The 20465-nt window shown below is 44.3% G+C and overlaps 1 protein-coding gene across 6 annotated transcripts in view; it reads left to right on the top strand.

Annotated features, from left to right (window-relative positions):
- The window catches only part of RNF19A (ring finger protein 19A, RBR E3 ubiquitin protein ligase), a 77606-nt gene extending 58655 nt beyond the window's left edge, over positions 1-18951 (top strand). For all 6 annotated transcript variants that reach the window (XM_077270896.1, XM_077270901.1, XM_077270902.1 and 3 more), the window contains 8 exons: positions 921-1129; positions 2433-2577; positions 5679-5841; positions 7232-7346; positions 7875-8036; positions 9656-9869; positions 15143-15286; positions 16958-18951. In XM_077270896.1, coding sequence (XP_077127011.1) covers positions 921-1129; positions 2433-2577; positions 5679-5841; positions 7232-7346; positions 7875-8036; positions 9656-9869; positions 15143-15286; positions 16958-17621 — 1816 coding nt within the window. In that variant the 3' untranslated portion in view covers positions 17622-18951. The remainder of the gene's footprint in view (positions 1-920; positions 1130-2432; positions 2578-5678; positions 5842-7231; positions 7347-7874; positions 8037-9655; positions 9870-15142; positions 15287-16957) is intronic.
- Positions 18952-20465: the final 1514 nt, after the last annotated feature.

Raw genomic sequence — 20465 nt, 5'->3', positions numbered from 1 at the left:
TTAGGGTTCATCCCTGTTCCTGGCAACAAGGAGCCGGATATAATAAAACCCTGTACGAGCTCCTGGGTGTGTGATGTGAATTCCTCCACATAATGCAGTATGTGACACCTAAATATATGTTGGCAGTAATGGCACAGGAGGCTAATAAGTCCAGCATATAACTGAGATGTGATATGTGGCAGCTGTAGCCATACTTGGGATCTGATCAAATCCAATATTTATTGGGCAAGGTCTAAAGGCCCCATAAACATTAGATGAAAGTCGGATGATTTTGGTGTAGCCGTCAGTCTTCTCATATGTATAGGGACCATCCGTATCCAGTGTGACAGGTGACGTTGGGGCTAATGGTAGGGTCGGGCATGTTGAATTTGAGTGCCCACTCCCTTTGTTCTTCCGGGAGATAAGCCACCGCTAGAGGTGAAGTTATCTAAGATCTAGGTTCACCATTAGTCACAGGTATGGCTAAAGAGGCGGCCTGTAACCCAGCATCCTTGGATTGTGGCACAGGTTGCCCTTTCCTTTCTCGTACCCGGCACATGATCATTGCTCTCTTGGCACGGTCCTGGAGAGGGGCACTGGGGTCGGAGCAGGACCCCGAACAGAGTAGCAGTTTTGCAATTAAGTCTTTATTATGAACATATCCTTTATGTATAGTTGTTAAATATTGTTGCACTGTTCTTCTGGAGCATTCGTGCTATTCCTCTGTAATTCCTCCTGGAAATGTAGATTGAATTGTCAAATTCTACATAGACATGCTGAAAAGGACAGTGATTGTCAGCGTCTCTTCTCATTTCCATGAGGAATAACTGAGGAATGCCTATTAGATTTTACAGTAATTTACTACCCGATAAGTCCGGCAGAGGTGACGGCTCCTCTTTAGTGTGACTATGGCTTCTAACCAGCAATATTTTGCCCTCCAGTTACGCCGTCATCGCTTTCGGATGTGCCAGCTGCCCAAAGTTAACCTGCGGTCGTGATGGATGCGGAACAGAGTTCTGCTACCATTGTAAGCAGATATGGCACCCGAACCAGACGTGTGATGCTGCACGGCAAGAGCGGGCTCAAAGCCTGCGCCTGAGGACAATCCGGTCATCATCCATCAGTTACAGCCAGGAATCTGGAGCTGCAGGTATCTGCTCACGTTTTCCCCTTTGTTTATGAGCGAAAATGTACTGGTTTCATAGAAAGGCGCTTGTTCTGGGGTGTTGTGCCAATGCGTATGCGACACTGAGCTGTATTATTTCTTCTCATTGTACCAGCTGATTATCTCATGGACTCAGCAGATCAGCGCCAGGCGGTGTAAAGATGTCTCCTTAGTACACGTCGTGCTGGCACCGAGCCCAGAGCGCCAGCGTTCAAGCTCCCTTCTGTAAATCCATTGCTGCGATTCAGTGACGTCTGTTACCTTTCTGTTATTCACCTTACATTTCTGGGGCTGGTATCACGAACTCCATCCTGCTGCCGAATCTCGTGGTCCTGCTGCTGTCGGTGTTTTATAGATAATGAATGGGTTTTGGGATAACATTGGATACACCATTGGTTACAGATGAGCATGCCCACAGCACTCTCCCATAGAAGTAACAAGGCGGTTTTCTGATTGGACTGTTCACAATATGGCTGCCCCCATAATGACGGTCAGAGGTGTGACCCAATTCACTAGAGCATGAGACTCAACTAAAGTATATGGACCTGAGGGAACTGTTTTTTTTACATACGTAAATGCATGTATAGTGGACTAAAAATATTTGCAATTCCTTTTTTTTTTCTTTTTTTAATGCACTTAAAATATTTGCAATTGGGTTTTATTTTTTTAAATGCACGGTTTGGCTTTTACAAGCTTTTTTTTTTTTTTTTTTTTCCTGTGTATTGCTGGCTGCTGAATCAATTAACTGAGGATCCATCAGTGAGCTCCCTTGGTGATTGTAACTTGTATTTCTGTTATTTCTCTTCTTAGCTGATTTATGGCCACAAGCCACATCAAAGTTGGGCTGAAGTTTGATATGGTCATAAATTACCTGAAGGAGCTCAGGAAAAAAAAAAAGAGAGATCGCAGTGTAATTCCCGGTTAGAAGGCACTCGCTGATGGATTCCTAGTTAACTCATTTTTGCAGCCAGTAAAGTGCAGGCAAAAGAAAAGCCTGTAACAGCCCAATTGCAAAAAAATAGATTTTTAGCCTGAAATACATTCATTTAAGTAAAAAAACAAACAAAAAAAACTTTCATTCTGCCACTTTTTTTTTTTTTTTTTAACTGCTGCTGATTACAGGTGTGTCGGGGGACTCTGTATATACGGGTCAGCAGCTCGTAGGCTCCTTAGCAGCCGCAGAGCACATCATGGCAGAGATATCCTTGAAGTCACTATAAGCGCTATTTGGTGGTCGTGTTAATCTAATAGCACTTCTTTTTTCGTTTTGTTTTTCCCCCCTGATTAGCGGATGACATCAAGCCTTGCCCAAGATGTGCTGCCTATATTATAAAGATGAATGATGGGAGCTGCAACCACATGACGTGCGCCGTGTGCGGCTGTGAGTTCTGCTGGCTCTGCATGAAGGAGATCTCAGATCTGCATTATCTCAGGTAAATGCGTGGCTGCACCGCGCCCTCCGTCACTGCGTCTGGATTATCACGGCATGTCACATTGCAGCCATGCATGCGCGGAGCGGGTGACATTAACATGTGTCGTCTAATGTCAAGGTTTATATTTTGGGTTTTAAAGCTACTCATTTTTTTTTTCTGTGCCCTTGTAAAACTTGCTTACATAGATCAAGGAGTTCCTATGATCCGGTGCTCAAGTTCCAGCTGAAGCCACGTTAGGTTGGCACTGATTTTGGCTGCTGGCACTGCAGCGCTATGCCATCTCGTAGTCTGATGTTATGTTTACACAGAGGAATTGAATCCAACAAGATCAGAAGCTTACACATGTTCTCTGCCCCTTGACATTCAGTGAGCCTGATTTGCAGTTTTTCTGTGCAGAATCTGCCAGGAGAGCGAGCATGTGCACTCTTTTTTTTTTTTATTTATTTATTTTTTTTCTGTTTTTTTTTTTTTTTTTGCGCAAGTGATTGGGGTGTAACAAGACTTTTTTCACTTCCATTGGCTTCCAAATGTCTGCAACCAACTCGAGTATGCCATAAAGGGTAAGGGGTCATGGACTAGGTGCAGTTAAGGGGACTTTGTCTCCTAATATTGTCTGATGGCCCAAAGACATCCATGTTACTTCTCCAGGTTATACGTAGCCTGTAAAGCGCCCACGGACATTAACCCTAAGGGCATGGGCACACAACTTCTGCAAAAAAAAAAAAAAAAACGCCTGAAAAAGCGATACCTAAACGCTCAAAAAGAAAGAGAACACATGTAGAAGTGTAGATATATTTTATATTTGAGTGTCATCTAACTACTTCATATTTCCAAAAATGTCATGTGGTTAGAAAAAGTGATCTGACCATCCTTCAAGGGTTTTTCCATAGGAATGATCAATAGGAGCACAGAAGATAACTCACGCGCCTGTTTGACCATTTTGGCAGTGTTTTATATGGAGAAAAAAAAAAAATGTCTGGACGGTGACAGTAAAAAAAAAAAATGCTGGAAGACTGCTATTGGGGTGAATGGGGGGAAGAAATGAGTTTAAAAAAAAAAAAAAAAACACTTGAGAATCTAGAGGCAAAAAAGGAAAAATGCCGGAGTTCTCAAAGTGTCTTCCTCTTGTAAAATTCATTGATTTACCCACCTGAAAAGGACGTAATGAGCACGCACCCTAAGGTTGTATGCACATGGGGTTTTAGTGAAGTTTGCCTGATGAAACCACTTTAGGAACAGTTTTCAATCGATTTTTGGAGAATTTGTTTTTCCCACCTTCTGAAGTTGCGTGCACGGTCATTCTTCAGTTTTTTAATGCATTTTTTTCAAAAAAATAAACATATGAGCAACAGCTTGTTGAAATGGGATGTTTCTTCAAGCATTTTAGAGTGATTTCTTGTTGGTTTTGTTTCACGGATTCTTTCGGGGAGCAGACCCACTCAAAAAAAAAAAAAAAAATTTTCAAAAAACTCATTGTGCCCTAAGAGAATGCTGTGTGTAATCCATGTCTTTGGTCACAAGCTACTGATTGGATAATGCCCCCGGCACCCTGCCGTCCTGGTGCACACTGTGTGCCTACATCTGTACTTACTCTATAAAGCATAAGGAAGTTTGCTCTTCAGCGTTCGCACTTTCTTGTAACTATACTTCAGAAGGAATGATTCATGCGCTGCCAAATTCAGACACGTAGAGAAGAATGTGCCGGGAGGTGATGTGGTGCCTGCGGGCCTCATTTACATGCAGGCACAATACAGCGCTTATGCGGACTCCTAGAGAAACCTCCGACCTCTAGAAACGCCAACATTAACATTTTACACTTCCTCGTATGCGAAAGTGAGAAAAAAAACTACAAATCTTTTGTGTTTTGAGTTCAGATCCTTTTTTGTTCTGGTTTTTCGTGTCCTACGTGACTGCCACCTTATAGCCTGTCCGCTCCTGTTTACAGCACTGTCCCCGCTGTGTCCTTCACCAATCTAATAGTTTTCGTTGCCCAGAATAGCGCAGGTTAAATAGAAACTGAGAAGCACGACAGCTATTTTGAGAGCACGTTTTTTTATAGCCGAATACAGAAAAAGCACCAAAAACCACAGGACTTTTTTTTTAAGTCTATGTGGTCAAAATCCAGAATACAACAGTCAGTTTCCTGCAGCTGTGGATTTTAGATATCGCCCCTATGGACACTGCTCTGTACCTGTACTGCCATACTGTAAATAATCAATGGGTTAATCCATTTACTTTAGCTTTAATGACACAACAAGCCACCCCCACCAACTAGGACAATAAGCAGCCAAAACTCACCAGCATTCAAAGGTTAAAATGCTGTAAAGAAGGCTATGGATTCTTCAGAGCAGACAAGTACCAAACTTAAAATATGTTGTCCCATGTTAATTCTTCCAGAGTGCACCGCTCCCCTGCCTGCTGCTTAGTGGTAAGTGGCGGTGCGCTCTTAACGATTGGCACTTCAGACCAGCAGCAGCTTATCTGTGCCACGGGCTCATGCGGTCTCCGATGCTGCGCAGGAGTGGCATTGCCTCTGCAGACGAGTGTAGTCGTTGCGGGAAGCAGAAGAGCAGCTGCTTGCATGTTCTCTAGCAAAGGAAACCGGCCATCGCTCATAGACTGCAGAGGTGGTCGGTAACCTAGTCAACACTATTGCATTACAAATTGTCTCCGTTCTTGAGAATGGAAAGTGTTCTTAATTTAAAGTGAATTGAAAAATGACAAGTTATTATAAGGATTTTGCAATTTTTAACCTATTTTAAGAAGATGATGGGTAAGGCTGCATGGCGACTTGTGGCCACGTGACATAAGATGTAGATAAATCTAATGCGGACAGAATCTGTGTAAAATCCAGTGACCATCCACATCCCATGCACATGTAGGAGAAAACGTTTGTGCAGAATTTTTGTGCCACTGCCAGAAAGAAAAGTCTCGTCCTATTAGTACCAATCACAACCAGTAATACAATGAAAGAGTTAATATGGGGTAGAAGCACATTATAGTACTGATTTTCTGGATTTTCTGCATTCTTGAAGCCTTTGCCTGTGTGTATATACATACTATTTGTCTCCATCACTCACTTGTACCCGTTTGTCTCCCAGTCCTTCAGGATGTACGTTTTGGGGAAAGAAGCCATGGAGCAGAAAGAAGAAGATCCTGTGGCAGCTGGGGACCCTTGTTGGGGCCCCTGTGGGCATCGCCCTGATAGCCGGGATTGCCATTCCTGCAATGATTATTGGCATCCCTGTCTATGTGGGAAGGAAGGTAGGTCCCTGTATTAGGTTCCCTGTATTAGGTTCCCTGCATTAGGTTCCCTGCATTACGTTCCCTGCATTAGGTTCCCTGCGTTAGGTTCCCTGCGTTAGGTTCCCTGCGTTAGGTTCCCTGCGTTAGGTTCCCTGCGTTAGGTTCCCTGCGTTAGGTTCCCTGCGTTAGGTTCCCTGCGTTAGGTTCCCTGCGTTAGGTTCCCTGCGTTAGGTCCCTGTATTCTGTTTTTCCCTACCTCTCGTATAGTTCTGGCTGTAGAGAATATATTGTGCCTCTGATATCCCCCCCATATCCCCCCCATGGGACAACCTGGCCCCCCACTTCTTGACTTGGTCCATACGACAGAGCGATCGTGTACGATGTCCAAGCTCTTAAAATTGAAAACCATTTCAATTGCTGTTTATCGTTCTACTAAAAATAAGTTGATGGGTATAAAGGTACATGTGCACCAAAAAGGGGCCATTATTGGAAAATACGGCTTAATTCACAATTCTCATCATTTCAGCTTCACTAGCAGTTTACTAGTTAAGTTTTACTTCCACTTTAATGGTAATTTAACACCTATTCTGGCTCCAGATAGTGTCCAGACATAGATCTATATAGAAATAAAAACATCAATCTGTAAGGCTGGGTTCACACTGCGTTAACAGCAGCCCGTTCAGCACATACGCTAACGGGCTGCTGTAAACGCATGTGCCGACTTGTCACATCGCTAGCGCAGATAGAGCATCTGCTAGCTCTATCTGTGCTAGCAGTGACGGACCCGGAAACGCTGCAGCCCGTGTCCCAGGGTCCGTCACTCAATGACGGCACATCCCTAGCCCATTGTGGGCGAGCGCTAGCGATGCGTCCGACATAGGAAGTAATGGCAGCGTTAACGAACTACGTTACACCGCGTTATGCCGTGGTGTAACGTAGTCCGTCTATCGGACGCCACAGACGCAGTGTGAACCCAGCCTTATTCTAGTAAAATCACAAGAATACTATAAATAAAATGGGATGTGACTTATGAAGGGGACGATAGACCAGAAATATGTGAAAAGATATTGTAAAGGTAGCAATCAGTGTATAAGGGGCATTCTATGCACGAACGTCATATTTCTCTGTGGATCTTCTTTATTCTGGACACAACCTGCAGCCAGGATAGGTGTGACATCAGTTATATTCAAGTGCCATTAATGTATCTGTTTGGACAGATTGATCATTCATTTTAATAAGGCTGGAGATAAAAAGTTCAGAACGGCTAGAAAGCAAAAGTGCAGCACACGGAGCATTCTCTGGTCGCTGCTGTATTTCCGGTGTACGTGACTTCTGACACCGAGATGTGATTTTTCTGTCCTCTATTACTTTGCTGCGTTGTTAATTACCGTGACTTTATTTTGCACAGATTCACAATCGCTACGAAGGTAAAGACATTTCAAAGCACAAGAGAAATCTGGCGATAGCCGGCGGCGTCACCTTGTCGGTCATCGTGTCTCCAGTTGTTGCTGCTGTAACCGTAGGTGAGGGATGTCTGCCATTATTAGCGGCTTCACATGTCACGGTTGATTTCCTTTTTTGTTTGAAGTAATTTTTTGTAATGAAGCACCATTTTGTTGCAATTGATACATAAGTCCAGGAAAAAAAATGAGGGCGTTACCTTTGTAGGAAATCCCTAATTTACATCTATTTACGTTTGAAGAATAAGGAAGGAATTCACAATACCCAACGCAAAAGCCTTGAGCTTTCCTAACTTACACCAAAGGCCGCCATGCACCCGAGGGGCCGAGCGTGTCGTTCTGGTCCCATGTGGCCAGGAATATGGTCTGTGCGATTTTATCCAGAGGCATATACGGCTCAGTGTATACTCCGTATAAAACATTCGCTGCCACACAACACACTTACATTATGGTGACCGTGTTATAAGAGCGGATTGCTCTGCCACTTTCCTGAATGAGGGGCAGCTGCTTCCAGTGCAATCCCCCAGTCTGCTGTGTCTCTTCGCTCGTGTCCAGCCAGAGCAATAATATGAGTGCACGTTGCTTTTTCAGGTATCGGAGTTCCTATAATGCTGGCTTATGTCTATGGAGTAGTCCCAATATCACTATGCCGAAGCGGAGGCTGCGGGGTGTCAGCCGGGAATGGGAAAGGAGTCCGCATAGAGTTTGATGATGAGAATGATATCAATGTTGGTGGCGTGAACACTGCGGCAGGTGAGACCTCCATTATATCAGTTTCATAAAGACTGGTAACGCTGGCAAGAAAATCGTGTTCCTTTTATAAATGGCAGAGGTTCTGTGGCTATACAGGGCGACTACTTTACTCTCCGCAGGACCATGGAGATTTAGCTGGTTGTGAATGAGTATGTATAGAGACAGAAAGGGATTATATAGAAATAGCTTTCCCTTTCTTTCTCTTTTTCTCCCCCCTTTTTTTTGTCTTTTGCTCCTTCTCCCCTTTTCTTTTCGTTCCACTCCCTTTTATTTCCCTTTCTCCACCATTTATTTCCCTTTCACCCCCTTTTCTTTCCCTTTCACCCCCTTTTCTTTCCCTTTCACCCCCATTATTTCCCTTTCTTTTTCTTTTCTTCCTTCCTGTTTAAAGATTTACAGGCATAATGCTGCCCCCTGGTGGTGAATGCTGTAGTTTCGCCCATGTGTGCAGGCTCAATAGTTAATCTTTCCTTTTATGGGAGGTTATAAGATCCAAAGTTCTCCATGTCAGTAGAATATTTCCAGACATATACCAGCCAAGAATCTCCGGGCCTAGAAAACAAATACTAATGCTATGTCACAGCTGGAAACGGTCAGATGTTTGCAGCTCGTCTCCGTTGTGTCAGACGGATCTTCTCTGTCAGATCCCTGATCCGCAGCAGAAAAAGGGCACGCTGATATAAGATGGCCGTCCGTGGTGCCCGGCTGAATATCCCACTTTACTGTATTAGCCTCCAAACATGAGAGATGACCTGATACCTCAGTATACAGAGCGTTGAGCTGCGAAGCAACTGGTCATTGATTTCAATGAACATCAGCCTAGAATATGGTTTTCAGTAATAGATGTCTCTGAGCCGTGCCAAAGGGGTCACTTCTATTGAGCTCTTTTGTTCTGGAAATCATTGTTGCCACAAGATCTAATGTGACCAATGTGATCCTCTTACCTTCATTGACGCATCAGAAGGTCCTGCTGTAATATTATTATTTATTTATATAGCACCAGTAATTCCATGGTGCTGTACATGGGACGGGAATATCCGATCGTCTCAACATCTCAGCGGCTCTTTATGAAAACGTTCCCCCGCCGATGTTATGACGATGATCTCCTGGTGTCTGAACCCACCACCTTTTTTTTTTTTTCTTTTTTTTAACCAATCTTTCTCTGCCACATAACATTACATATTGGATGAATACCCAAAGATAAGAATGAAAAGGTTATGGTATGTGATTATCTCCCGGACACAGGGGTCCCGTGTAACGAGGGGGTACTTCTTCTGTTTGCACAGCGTACCTTTCCTGTGCTACAAAAGTGCAGGGCACAGGCTCCTGTGTTGCATTTTACAGGCCAGATCTCGGGGAAGAGATGTGATTTTCCTGTGCTCTTCCTGCTGCCTGCGTACTTTGGCAGAGTCTGGTGTTGCCTTTTATTACTGATGCCAGATTGCCCTGATTGTCTTGTTACACCCCTGCATTGTTGGGATCATTTCCTTCTAATCTTGTCGGTAATGTTACTTGTTGTTATGGTGTTGCTATGGCAGACTTGGCATCACATTGCCGTCCTGTGACAATTAGCCATTCTTTATCTTACCCTAACACTTTATTTTATGTCTCTCATTTAGATACCACGTCTGTGGCAGAAGCTCGTCACAACCCCAGCATCGGGGAAGGAAGCGTAGGAGGAATGACGGGCAGCCTGAGCGCCAGTGGAAGTCACATGGATAGAATTGGCGCCATCCGGGACAATCTGAGCGAAACCGCCAGCACCATGGCATTAGCCGGGGCTAGCATTACTGGCAGCCTCTCCGGAAGCGCCATGGTGAATTGTTTTAATAGGTAAATATCGTCACCCGACAATGACAATGCCTGAAGCTGTGCCGTGGAAAACGTCAATAAAATAGTCATTGACCGATTCTAGACATTTCATGAGCTTTTATTACAAAAGGGATGTTAGCAGGAGAATTCAGTGTGAATGGGACTAGCGAGCAAATGGGACTAGCGAGCAGATGGAAAGCTAGCAAGGTGGTCCTCATTACTACCAGTGTGTACTGGTTGCCCCCTTCTGCCCTGTGTGTTATTGAATTCTTCAATCGGGTGTAGGTCTAGTCTAACCAGACGTTCCCATGTGGTGAAAGGATCGGAACGGTAATGCAATAACTAAAAGCCACCGCTTCAGCCATGGATACAACGCACTGACGATGGGCAGCTATGTCACTCACTACTGGAGTCCTTTGGATGTGCGGACACAAATACAGGATAAAGACCACTAACGCTTCCCGTAGCAAGTCATTGGTCTGGAAGAAACTGCAAGCTAATGGTATAAATGGTGACCCATAAATTATGGATATGTTTTCACAGCATATGCTAGTTGAGATTGATTTATTTTAGGGTGCCAGGGTGCTGTGCAAAATAAAATGCATAATCTGCATTAACATTAAAGAAAATGTACTGAGTGACTGGTAGAAGAGGTATGGCCCCGCCCATGAGGAGCAGAGAATGACAAAGTGAGGCCAGTGTGCGGGCACACTGTCTGGACACAAAGTAATGGCCCAATATGGAAGCATGGATGTCTGAGTGTTGGCCAGAGTTGTGAGTTGCTCTTTCTTCCTACTAATTTGGTGGTGTCTGTTCTGTCTTCTGCCCCCGGTCTTGTGAGATTCCTGATTATTGGGCAGATCTGTAATAGTAAACAAGTGCCAAATCATTTTGTTTGCCATATACTAGATTTAAGGTATAGTTAATGGTGAAAAAAATGAAGCAGAAACTCCTCGACTAGAAACCAATGCTGCGCTATGTTTTATGGCAGAAGTGGGCACCCTGAGCATGTTACTTATCGGAGCGGGAGCTACAGGTTCTCTGCTTTTTGCTATTCTACAGTAGAAGAGGAGCAGATGAAGTAAAGTACCGTATATACTCGAGTATAGGCCGAGATTTTCAGCCCATTTTTTGGGGCTGAAAGTCCCCCTCTCGGCTTATACTCGAGTCATACCCAGGGGTCGGGAGGGGGGGCGAGGGCTATCTAATTATACTCCCCTACCGCTGGCGCGGTCCCTGCGTGTCCCTGCTTCTTCCAGCGCTGCATATTCTTCCTGTACTGAGCGGTCACATGGTCCCGCTCATTACCGAAATGAATATGCGGCCCCACCTCCCATAGAGGTGGAGCCGCATATTCATTTCGGTAATGAGCGGTAACTGTGACCGCTCAATACAGGAAGAAGATGCAGCTCTGGAAGAAGCAGGGACTGCACAGCGCCAGCAGTAGGTGAGTATACAGCGCTGCGCGATACTTACCGCTCCTCGTTCCGGTGCGGCTCCGTCATCAGCGTCCTCTGGCTGTGACGCTCAGGTCAGAGGGCGCGGTGCCCTCTGGGGCAGTGACTGTACGGAGCATCTTATGGGGCCATAACGATTGTGCAGCACTATAAGGGGCAGTGACTGTACAGAGCATCTTATGGGGCCATAACGATTGTGCAGCACTATATGGGGCAAGTGTCTGTACGGAGCATCTTATGGGGCCATAACGCTTGTGCAGCACTATGTGGGGCAAGTGACTGTACGGATCATCTGTATGGGGCCATAACGATTGTGCAGCACTATATGGGGCAAGTGACTGTACGGAGCATCTTATGGGGCCATAACCATTGTGCAGCACTATATGGGGCAAGTGACTGTATGGATCATCTGTATGGGGCCATAACGATTGTGCAGCACTATATGGGGCAAGTGACTGTACAGAGCATCTTATGGGGCCATAACGATTGTGCAGCACTATATGGGGCAAGTGTCTGTACGGAGCATCTTATGGGGCCATAACGCTTGTGCAGCACTATGTGGGGCAAGTGACTGTACGGATCATCTGTATGGGGCCATAACGATTGTGCAGCACTATATGGGGCAAGTGACTGTACGGAGCATCTTATGGGGCCATAACCATTGTGCAGCATTATATGGGGCAAGTGTCTGTATGGAGCATCTTATGGGGCCCTTATTACCCTTTATGCAGGATTATATGGGGTGTATTTTGTATGGAGCATCTAATGGGGCCCATCAAACTTTATGGAGCATTATATGGGGCTCCTGATTCAATATGGATATTCAAAAACACTTAACCTACTGATGTCTCAATTAATTTTACTTTTATTGGTATCTATTTTTACTTTTGAAGTTTACCGGTAGCTGCTGCATTTTCCACCCTAGGCTTATACTCGAGTCATTAAGTTTTTCCAGTTTTTTTGTGGCAAAATTAGGGGGGTCGGCTTATACTCGGGTCGGCTTATACTCGAGTATATACGGTAATTCAGGAACAGACTACACAGCGTGTGTAACCATGGAACTGCACTGGGGCTGTGAACCCAAAACAGTTGAGTTTTACAAATTTACTCAGTTGCTTAATTTTTCTTTTTCCTATTGTATGTGACCAAGTTAAAATACACTGTAAGCCTACACCTACAGGAGCTTTTATGCCATCCATTTCTTAAATCTGTAGGCATTAATATGGAGTTGGGTCTCCCCCTCCCACACCCTCTTTGGATCTCTACAAGATTTCAGAGGTGACTGTGCGAATTTTAACCCACTCATCTGGAAGAGCATTTGTGAGGTCAGACACTGATGTTGGAGAAGACCAGGCTCACAATCTCTGGTCTAGTTCATCCCAAAGGTGTTGAATGGGGTTTAGGTCAGAGCTCTGTGCAGCCCGTCATGTATTTCCACACCAAACTCGTCCACCCTGCCTTTATGGACCTTGCTTTGTGCACTGGGGAACAGAAAAGGGCCTTCCCCAAACATTTCCCATAAACTTGGAGACTACATTTGTATAAAATGTTTAGTATCCTGATGCATTAAGATTTCCCTTCACGGGAACGAAGGGGCCTAGTGGACCTCTGAAAAGTAACCCCATAACATTATCCCTCCTCCACCAAACTTTACAGCCGGCACAACGCAGTCAGGCAGGTCACATTCTGGAAATGACCAGACTGAAATGACTGAATTAAACACCAGATGTGCACGCCGCATAACACGTTTTCACTGCTTCAGAGTCCAGTGGTGGTGGCTTTACACCACTACATTGCGCTTGGTGGTGTAAGGCTCCCATGCAGCTTCTTGGCCATATAAACTCCTGTCATGAAGGTCCTGGCTCACAGTGCTTGTGGTGATGTTAATGTCAGAGGCGGTCTGGACTCGGCAGTTATGGAGTCAGCAGAGTGTTGGCGATGTATGCCCCTTACTTCTCAGCACTCTGTGACTAGGTGGATGAGTTTCTGTGATCCCTAGATGCTTCCATTTTTCAGTAATACCACTCAAGACTGATGAGGGAATATTTAGGATGGAAATAATGTAATTTATTGCTGCGTCCCATTACAGGACCGGCGAGCTTTTTACACACACTTGTGCCAGAATGGCTCATCCACACGGCAGGTGGCAAGGCGAGAGGCCGGATGTTATACATCTGTGACCACTGGATTGGAGGAAAACCTGAAATCGGTGATTAGGACGTGTATGCCAATACTTTTATTCATGTAGTGTAGATGGAAAGGTGGAAACTGCTCTTGAAAGAATTAAAACAAAAAAAAGCTGGAAAATAATTAGATTTAGATTACCGGATAACCGCATCACTGATCGTTTCTGAAGGTAAAATCCCAAGTCCTGGAGATGAGCGCTCCTTGATCTACTGCAGAACAAATGGCTGCCTCCCCCCCCAGCAAGACCAACTGTTTACCATGACGTGGACCCTGTGACACAACCCCTTTAATGAGGTTCTCTGGGGGTTGAAAAGATATAAAAAAAATAATAATTGTAAGTCATCTCCTAAAGATCTTTTTAAGAATTGACATTCTGCAGACCTGAATCTTTCCCAAATCTGCCACTCACAGATAAGCGATGTGTGCAGGAGACTTCAGGAATCACGTTCATTTTGCTGGTATCAGGAAACCCTTCATGTTTTGTGACAAATCTGTGCAGAAAAAAAAGCAACAAATCTGCATCGTGAGCACAGGCCCTTAGTGTTTCTGCAAAAATCAGTGTAACTGTGTTTTATATGTTATCAACCATGATATATACTTGTTAGAAACTGTTGACTAAACCTTATAAAGGACGACATGTAGGCGTCTAGGGCTGTGGCACATTTTCACCACACGGTAAGGCCAGTCTCGGGTGTCTAATATGGCCACTTATGTAAATCTAAAAGTGGGAAACGGCGTACAAGGGGGTGATACCCGATGGAGGGAGAGTAGGAAAGTGCAGGTTTCGTTCACCTGATGGGGTTGTGATGGGCACAACTCCTATGTAGGTATCAAGAAAAACAGCTGCTGCTGCCCCGTGGCTGGTGGAGAAATCCTGCAGGAGATATTGGATCCAGTGGGATAAACACTTGGGTGGGCTGCGCTGCTGGAGTAAATCAATTCTTCACAAATGATCATTGGGGGGGGGGGGGGGAAGGCTTTTTATTCACAATTAATTTTCAACACCGTAACGGCCTCTTTATCAAGGGAAAAAAACAAATGTGCAAAACATAAGATGGGTTTTTAGATGCCCAAATTTTTTTTAATTAGTTGCCATCCATTTTTGGCCTCTAAAAACCCCATTTGTTGTCATGTTTTCCACTTTTTTTTTTTTCTTCTTTGATAATGATGCCGGAACGGCATTGAAATACGTTGTGAATAAAAAAACCTACCACCCACCCACGTGTCCATCCAACAGGATCCAATATGGCTGTTTGTTAGCTCTTGTGCTGTAGGAAGTAGCTGGCCATAGATATTAGATCGACCAAACCAACTCATCTTGGTAGGACCAGCTGGCCGTTTGATGTCTTTTGTGGGCCTCTCGACTAGCCCCTTCCCCAGAGCGTGGAGGTGTCTCAGACATTTGGTTATTGGCTGTGTAACATGTATGGCCAGCCATACGCCGTGCTCATCGATGTGTGTATGGGTCTGTGTCCTGGCCAATAAAAAAACAAACAAACCGCACACGGATATGTGAATGTAGCCTTAGTCCAGGGGTTTATATACTATACATGTGACAACAGGCCTAAAAATAAGTTTTCTTTGTGATATGAAGGATTTCTAGGTCAAGGTCTGTCTACTGCCTAACATGTTGTCCTCTCCTGTGTACAGGCTGGAAGTCCAAGCGGACATTCAGAAGGAGAGGTACAGTCTGAGTGGAGAATCGGGCACCGTGAGCCTCGGGACCGTCAGTGACAATGCAAGTACCAAAGCCATGGCTGGGTCCATCCTGAATTCCTACATCCCGCTGGACAGGTACAGTCCTCGATGTCTGTATACGTGTGTACACATAATAAATCACTGGGAGGTTCAGTTTCAAAGACTCCATTTTTTACACATGGTTTATGCAATTCTGCTGTGATGACTTCATTTTTCAAACCCACTTCCTAATTCCCCATTGAGCAGCTATGATTGAGGATCTCTTACCTACCCTAAGATGTATTTTTTAAATAAATAATTTTATTCCTCAAGAAATAACAATTCTTCCCTTACAACTCTGTTGTAGCGCTCCTCTGTTATTCCTCTGGCTCCTCTGGGGCGTTACTAGTCAAAGGGGCGTATCCCTACACTCTGAGTCTGTCTGCTGCAGAAGGCCAACATAACTTGTTGTCAAAACCAAGCCATCCTATAACAGTCTACCAAAAAAAAAATCCCTCTCAGAAAATTTTTGCAAGTTGTATATATTTTTAATTTCATTCCTTAAAAATAAATAAATTTGGCATCCCCAAAACCTCAGTGACCCATATTTTTTCTTTACTGCAAAATGAATATCATAATAACAAAACCCAATATAAAACTGGGAATTTTCATTTTCCACTATTTTTTAATTTTTGTTCTTCTAATTTTTCAATGCATTTTTTGTAACTTGAATGGTGTCATTCAAAAACAAGTCCGACCAAACAAGTCCTCATGTTGATGGAAAAATAAAAAGTTATGGATCTTCATAGGCAATAAAGAAAACATTTTTAAAAAAGGAAAAATTATCTGACTCTTCATGGGGATTAAACCACCTTGTGGTCCGACTAAGGGGGCTGTCTGTATATGGATTTATTATGTACCTTCTATACAGTGAGCTCCCCTGCAGGATGACTAAATCAATAATATTAGAATCGGGGAATTTCAATCTTTGTATCAGTAAACAAGCCTGAACTTTTATCACACTATTTAGATTATTTAGTAGTTTCCTGCCCCAAACCCCAGCACCGTTCATGAATTTCTAATCCATGAAATGCCTTAAGGGGCAGTTTGACATATTCTTTATAAGCGCCAACACTTAAAACCTCTCTTTAAAATTCTGCGTGCCTTGCTTTGGGAAACCTTGAGTGATCTTTAAAGGGGATATCCCGGACTCTGTGACAAAAAGTAAAAATGTGTCTGTTAGCACTAACAGGCAGGTTATTTGCTACCTACCAGCCTGTTGTGCCCGACGTCGTTCTTTGTCAGCACAGAGCGGTCACAGGTCACAGACGACTCCTGCCGGCGATTCAGCTGCCTGTTCTGTTCAGCTGCGCCCTGGTTCTGCCGATACAGCCGTATCCTCCTGCCTAACTGGGAGAGCCAGCTGTCAATCATAATGAAGTTGGAAGGCTCGCCCCATCGACAGAACAGAGCGGAAAAAAAGCCACTGCTCTGTCAACGTGATGTCAGCAGAGGCAGCTGAATTGCCGGCAGGAGCGGTCTGTGACAGCTCTATGCTGAAGAATGGCACCAGGCACAGTAGTTGCCTGTTAGTGCTTAAACACTTTATCTTTTTATGAAAGTCCCAAATATCCCCTTTACAAACGCCGGGACCTAACTTTGATGGTTTTGAGATGCCTTTTAAAATAATAAAATAGTTTAAACATTTCAGAATAATTTTTATAAAATATTTTTGCTTTATAATTATTTTTTGTCAGCTCTAATCCTCTTCTCTGTCATTATTTCCAGGGAAGGTAACAGCATGGAAGTTCAAGTGGACATTGAGTCCAAACCAGCCAAATTCAGGCACCATAGTGGCAGCAGTAGTGTTGACGATGGCAGCGCCCAAGGTCGGAGCAGCGTCGGTGGCTCTACAACCTGCCAAGCAGAAAGCAAATGCAGCTCCACCAAATGGTCCAAAGACAATACAGCAGGGAAGAAATGCAAAGGCAAGCTACGAAAGAAGAGTAGCACCAAGATAAACGAGACGAGAGAGGACATGGACGCTCAGCTCCTGGAGCAGCAGAGCACTCATTCCAGTGAATGTGACTCCCCTTCTCTTAGTGACAGCTTACCGTCAGTGGCAGACTCTCACTCTAGTCATTTCTCAGAATTCAGCTGCTCCGATATGGAAAGCATGAAAACCTCCTGCAGCCACGGTTCCAATGAGTATCACACTCGCTTTGTTACAGTTAGTCCACTTCCCGAAGTGGAAAACGACCGGCTGGAAAATTCTCCCCAGCCCGGTGGTGTCGCAGTGGTGAACATCCCTGTTCCTTGCACGGACATCCCTCAGCTGAGTTATATAGCAGAGGAGGGTGTCAGCCAGGGCTTACCCAACCAAGGGGAGAAGACTGACACCGAGAATGAGCCAACAACCGAAGGGAACTGTGCAATCCAGACGGACATCTAGGCCCGATATTGCTGCAATACTACTCTACCACTAACCAGTTCTGCTCACATGGAAAGCTTTGCAAAGCATTGGCTAACCACTCGGGGAAACCATAATAAAGAGCAAAAATCCTTCCAGCATTTATTTGGAAATCCTGTGTCCACATGTATGATGCTGGCCACCTGGAGGTTTACAGGAGGCCCCATCGTCCAGTGAAAAGGGTTATCTGCCAAACCTGATGGTACACCAAGCGTGTGTGCTCAGCGAAGAGGCCGCCCCCAAGGGTCCTGTGAAGATGGCGCTGTCCGCGTTACTATAACAGGGTTATAATTGCAATCACTAAGTAACTTCATTCCAAAATCTGGAGGCAGGGGAAAGTTGGATGGGTTTTGTCAATGAAAGATGGATGGGTTGACAAATCAATGAAGCTTTGAGCGAAAGTTTTGACATTTTTTATATGTATGTGGAAAAGGAAGAAAAAAAAATATATATATATATATTTTTTCTTTTCCACAAAAAGTTAAAAAGAATAAAAAATGATCCACATTCAGCATCAAAAGACAAAATGGAGTCTGTGCGACGCTAGTTGGATTTATCGTGGAGGGCTAGTGACATCTGTCATCGTTTGGGAGCAGACCACCCCACCCTCTCATTTTTTGGTGCCTTCAGCAAAGACTGGGTTATAAGTGCCTGGTCATGAGAATTTATACTAAATGTTTTTGTTAAGCTTTTTTTTTTTCTTTGCATAGTCCTCTATGGCCACCCGAGGACTAGATTATACTCTCCAGGCCAATGACTGTGGTAGATCATTATTAACGTATGTCATTAATACAAACGTATTCACCTACCAAAGACTCACTCAGGCTTCAGAGGAAATCTGTACATTGACATCTACAATCGCAAATAAAGCACAGTGCAGGAGCTGCACACGTCGTATACCGGGTGGATGTGGATTATGGCTGTGATCTAGTTTTATACTTTTATCATACAAAGAGCAAAGAATTAAGGTCTCCGAGTCCAGACGGTGGCCATAGAACCTTTACTGTTAATCTGTGCAATGTAATTCACTTTGACAATGCAAAACAGTTGTTGGTATTGAAACAGTCGTCGTTCTGGTCTCTGTATGTGCTGCCGAGAAGGTGCTAATGATTGTGCCGGAGTGCCGCGAAGACGTCATGCCATGTGCCGCAGTCCAATATTATGATTCCAGTCACCTGTTTAATCCGCTTCTAACACTAGTGCCAGTTCCATTGGACGAAGCTTGTTCCTGTATTTGTATATTTGTTTTATTTTGCTTCTAAAGATGCGTGTAAAATGCATAAAGAATAAATGTGTCCGTGCTGAGCGCTCACCGCCTCGCATTCAGATGTCATTGCTGCGCCGGGGCGAAGGAAAAGCAAAAATAATAAGAATATGAATAATCCAGAACTGATGTGATTGATGCAGGCGAGGGCCACACACGGCTAATAATTGGCCAATCTGACACAATCTGGCAGCAGAGATTAGTTGGTGGAGGGATTGGGTACAGATTGCCACAGTCATTTATTTTCTCCTCCACATTTAAAAAATGGGTCCGGAGTCAGATGAACATGTTTAGATGGAGTACATTTAAAAAAACTGACCGTCACATCCAAACATAGACTAGGTGTGAACAGGTGCTGAACCTAGAGTCACCAACTCATATACAGTCAAGTAAATAAGGCAGCACACTGCAGCGCTGTAACATGCAAACATGAAAACTGAACTGCATTACTGCACTAGAAATATGAAAAATTAGAGCGTTTAGCGCATAAAAATGGCCAATTTTATGTGTACCTGGTAGCCACTTTAGGGCATCTCTCGTATACTTGAATGTACACTTTAATGTTTAGACGGAGATTACATGGATGGCTAGCTTCTAGGTTCGGGTCAGAGGTATTGGATGACTGATGGCTGCTTTCCAACATGGCAGCTGTCACCTAGATCATGGTGCACAGCCATTACCAAAGATTTATCAATTCAATTTACATCCTTAAGACTGCGTTCACACACTGCCACCATGCAAAAGCTTTTACCTGCAGCAGCGCTTTTCCTCTGGTCTTCCCATTTTTTCCTGCACAAAAATTTAACCTTGTAAGGAAATGTCTGCGTGTGAACGCCGTCTAATGTAAAAAAAAAAATTAATCCATTTTACGCGCATTTCCTTTTACCCTATTTGACAGCCACTGCGACTGTCCGTAAGCTTATGTCAGATCATGTGCTTTAGTAGTATATTTACAAGGAGGGCAAGCGTGCGAGTGATGGCGGCTGGTCCTGGGTAAAGAGTCCAGCTCTATCCTGGTTGATGCCGGCTTTTTGCAATGCTTTCCTGCAGGATATAGTATGGCGGCACATACAGGCCTGTTAATCCTTGTTAACTTTACTTGAACCACTTTGGTGTTAAGGTTTTTTCTATTTGAGTGCTGGAGTGGTAATCTATTTAATGTCCCTGACCCTAGTATTATACTTACCGGGCGACGCCGCTCTGTTTCAGCTTCGCCATCTTTTGACCACAACTTCTGACTGACCGGAAGTCAGAGGTAACTGTTACAAGCCCTGTGTGAGGCCTCCTTCACACATCCTGGTGTGACACAACCGACACCTGAGAATAGACGCACAGTTCGCTCTGTTCCTAACCGCCGGCGTCTGAAGGCAGCTCTCATCATTGTCTGCTGATTGTGTTGAGAGCACGACCAGGTATATGTGCCTCTGCAGCAAGGTGGTCCTGGAGGTTGGACTCTCAGGCTCTGGTCTATTAGCGGTGCGGATTCTTTTCCTATGACATTGACAAGTTACCTCCGGGTCACAACACCGGGGTGATCCGGCAGGTCACAAAACGACTGGAGT

Source organism: Ranitomeya variabilis, chromosome 6 (assembly GCF_051348905.1).
Source record: "Ranitomeya variabilis isolate aRanVar5 chromosome 6, aRanVar5.hap1, whole genome shotgun sequence".
Classification (NCBI taxonomy): domain Eukaryota; kingdom Metazoa; phylum Chordata; class Amphibia; order Anura; family Dendrobatidae; genus Ranitomeya; species Ranitomeya variabilis.
This window is presented reverse-complemented; position numbering and strand designations above follow the sequence as displayed.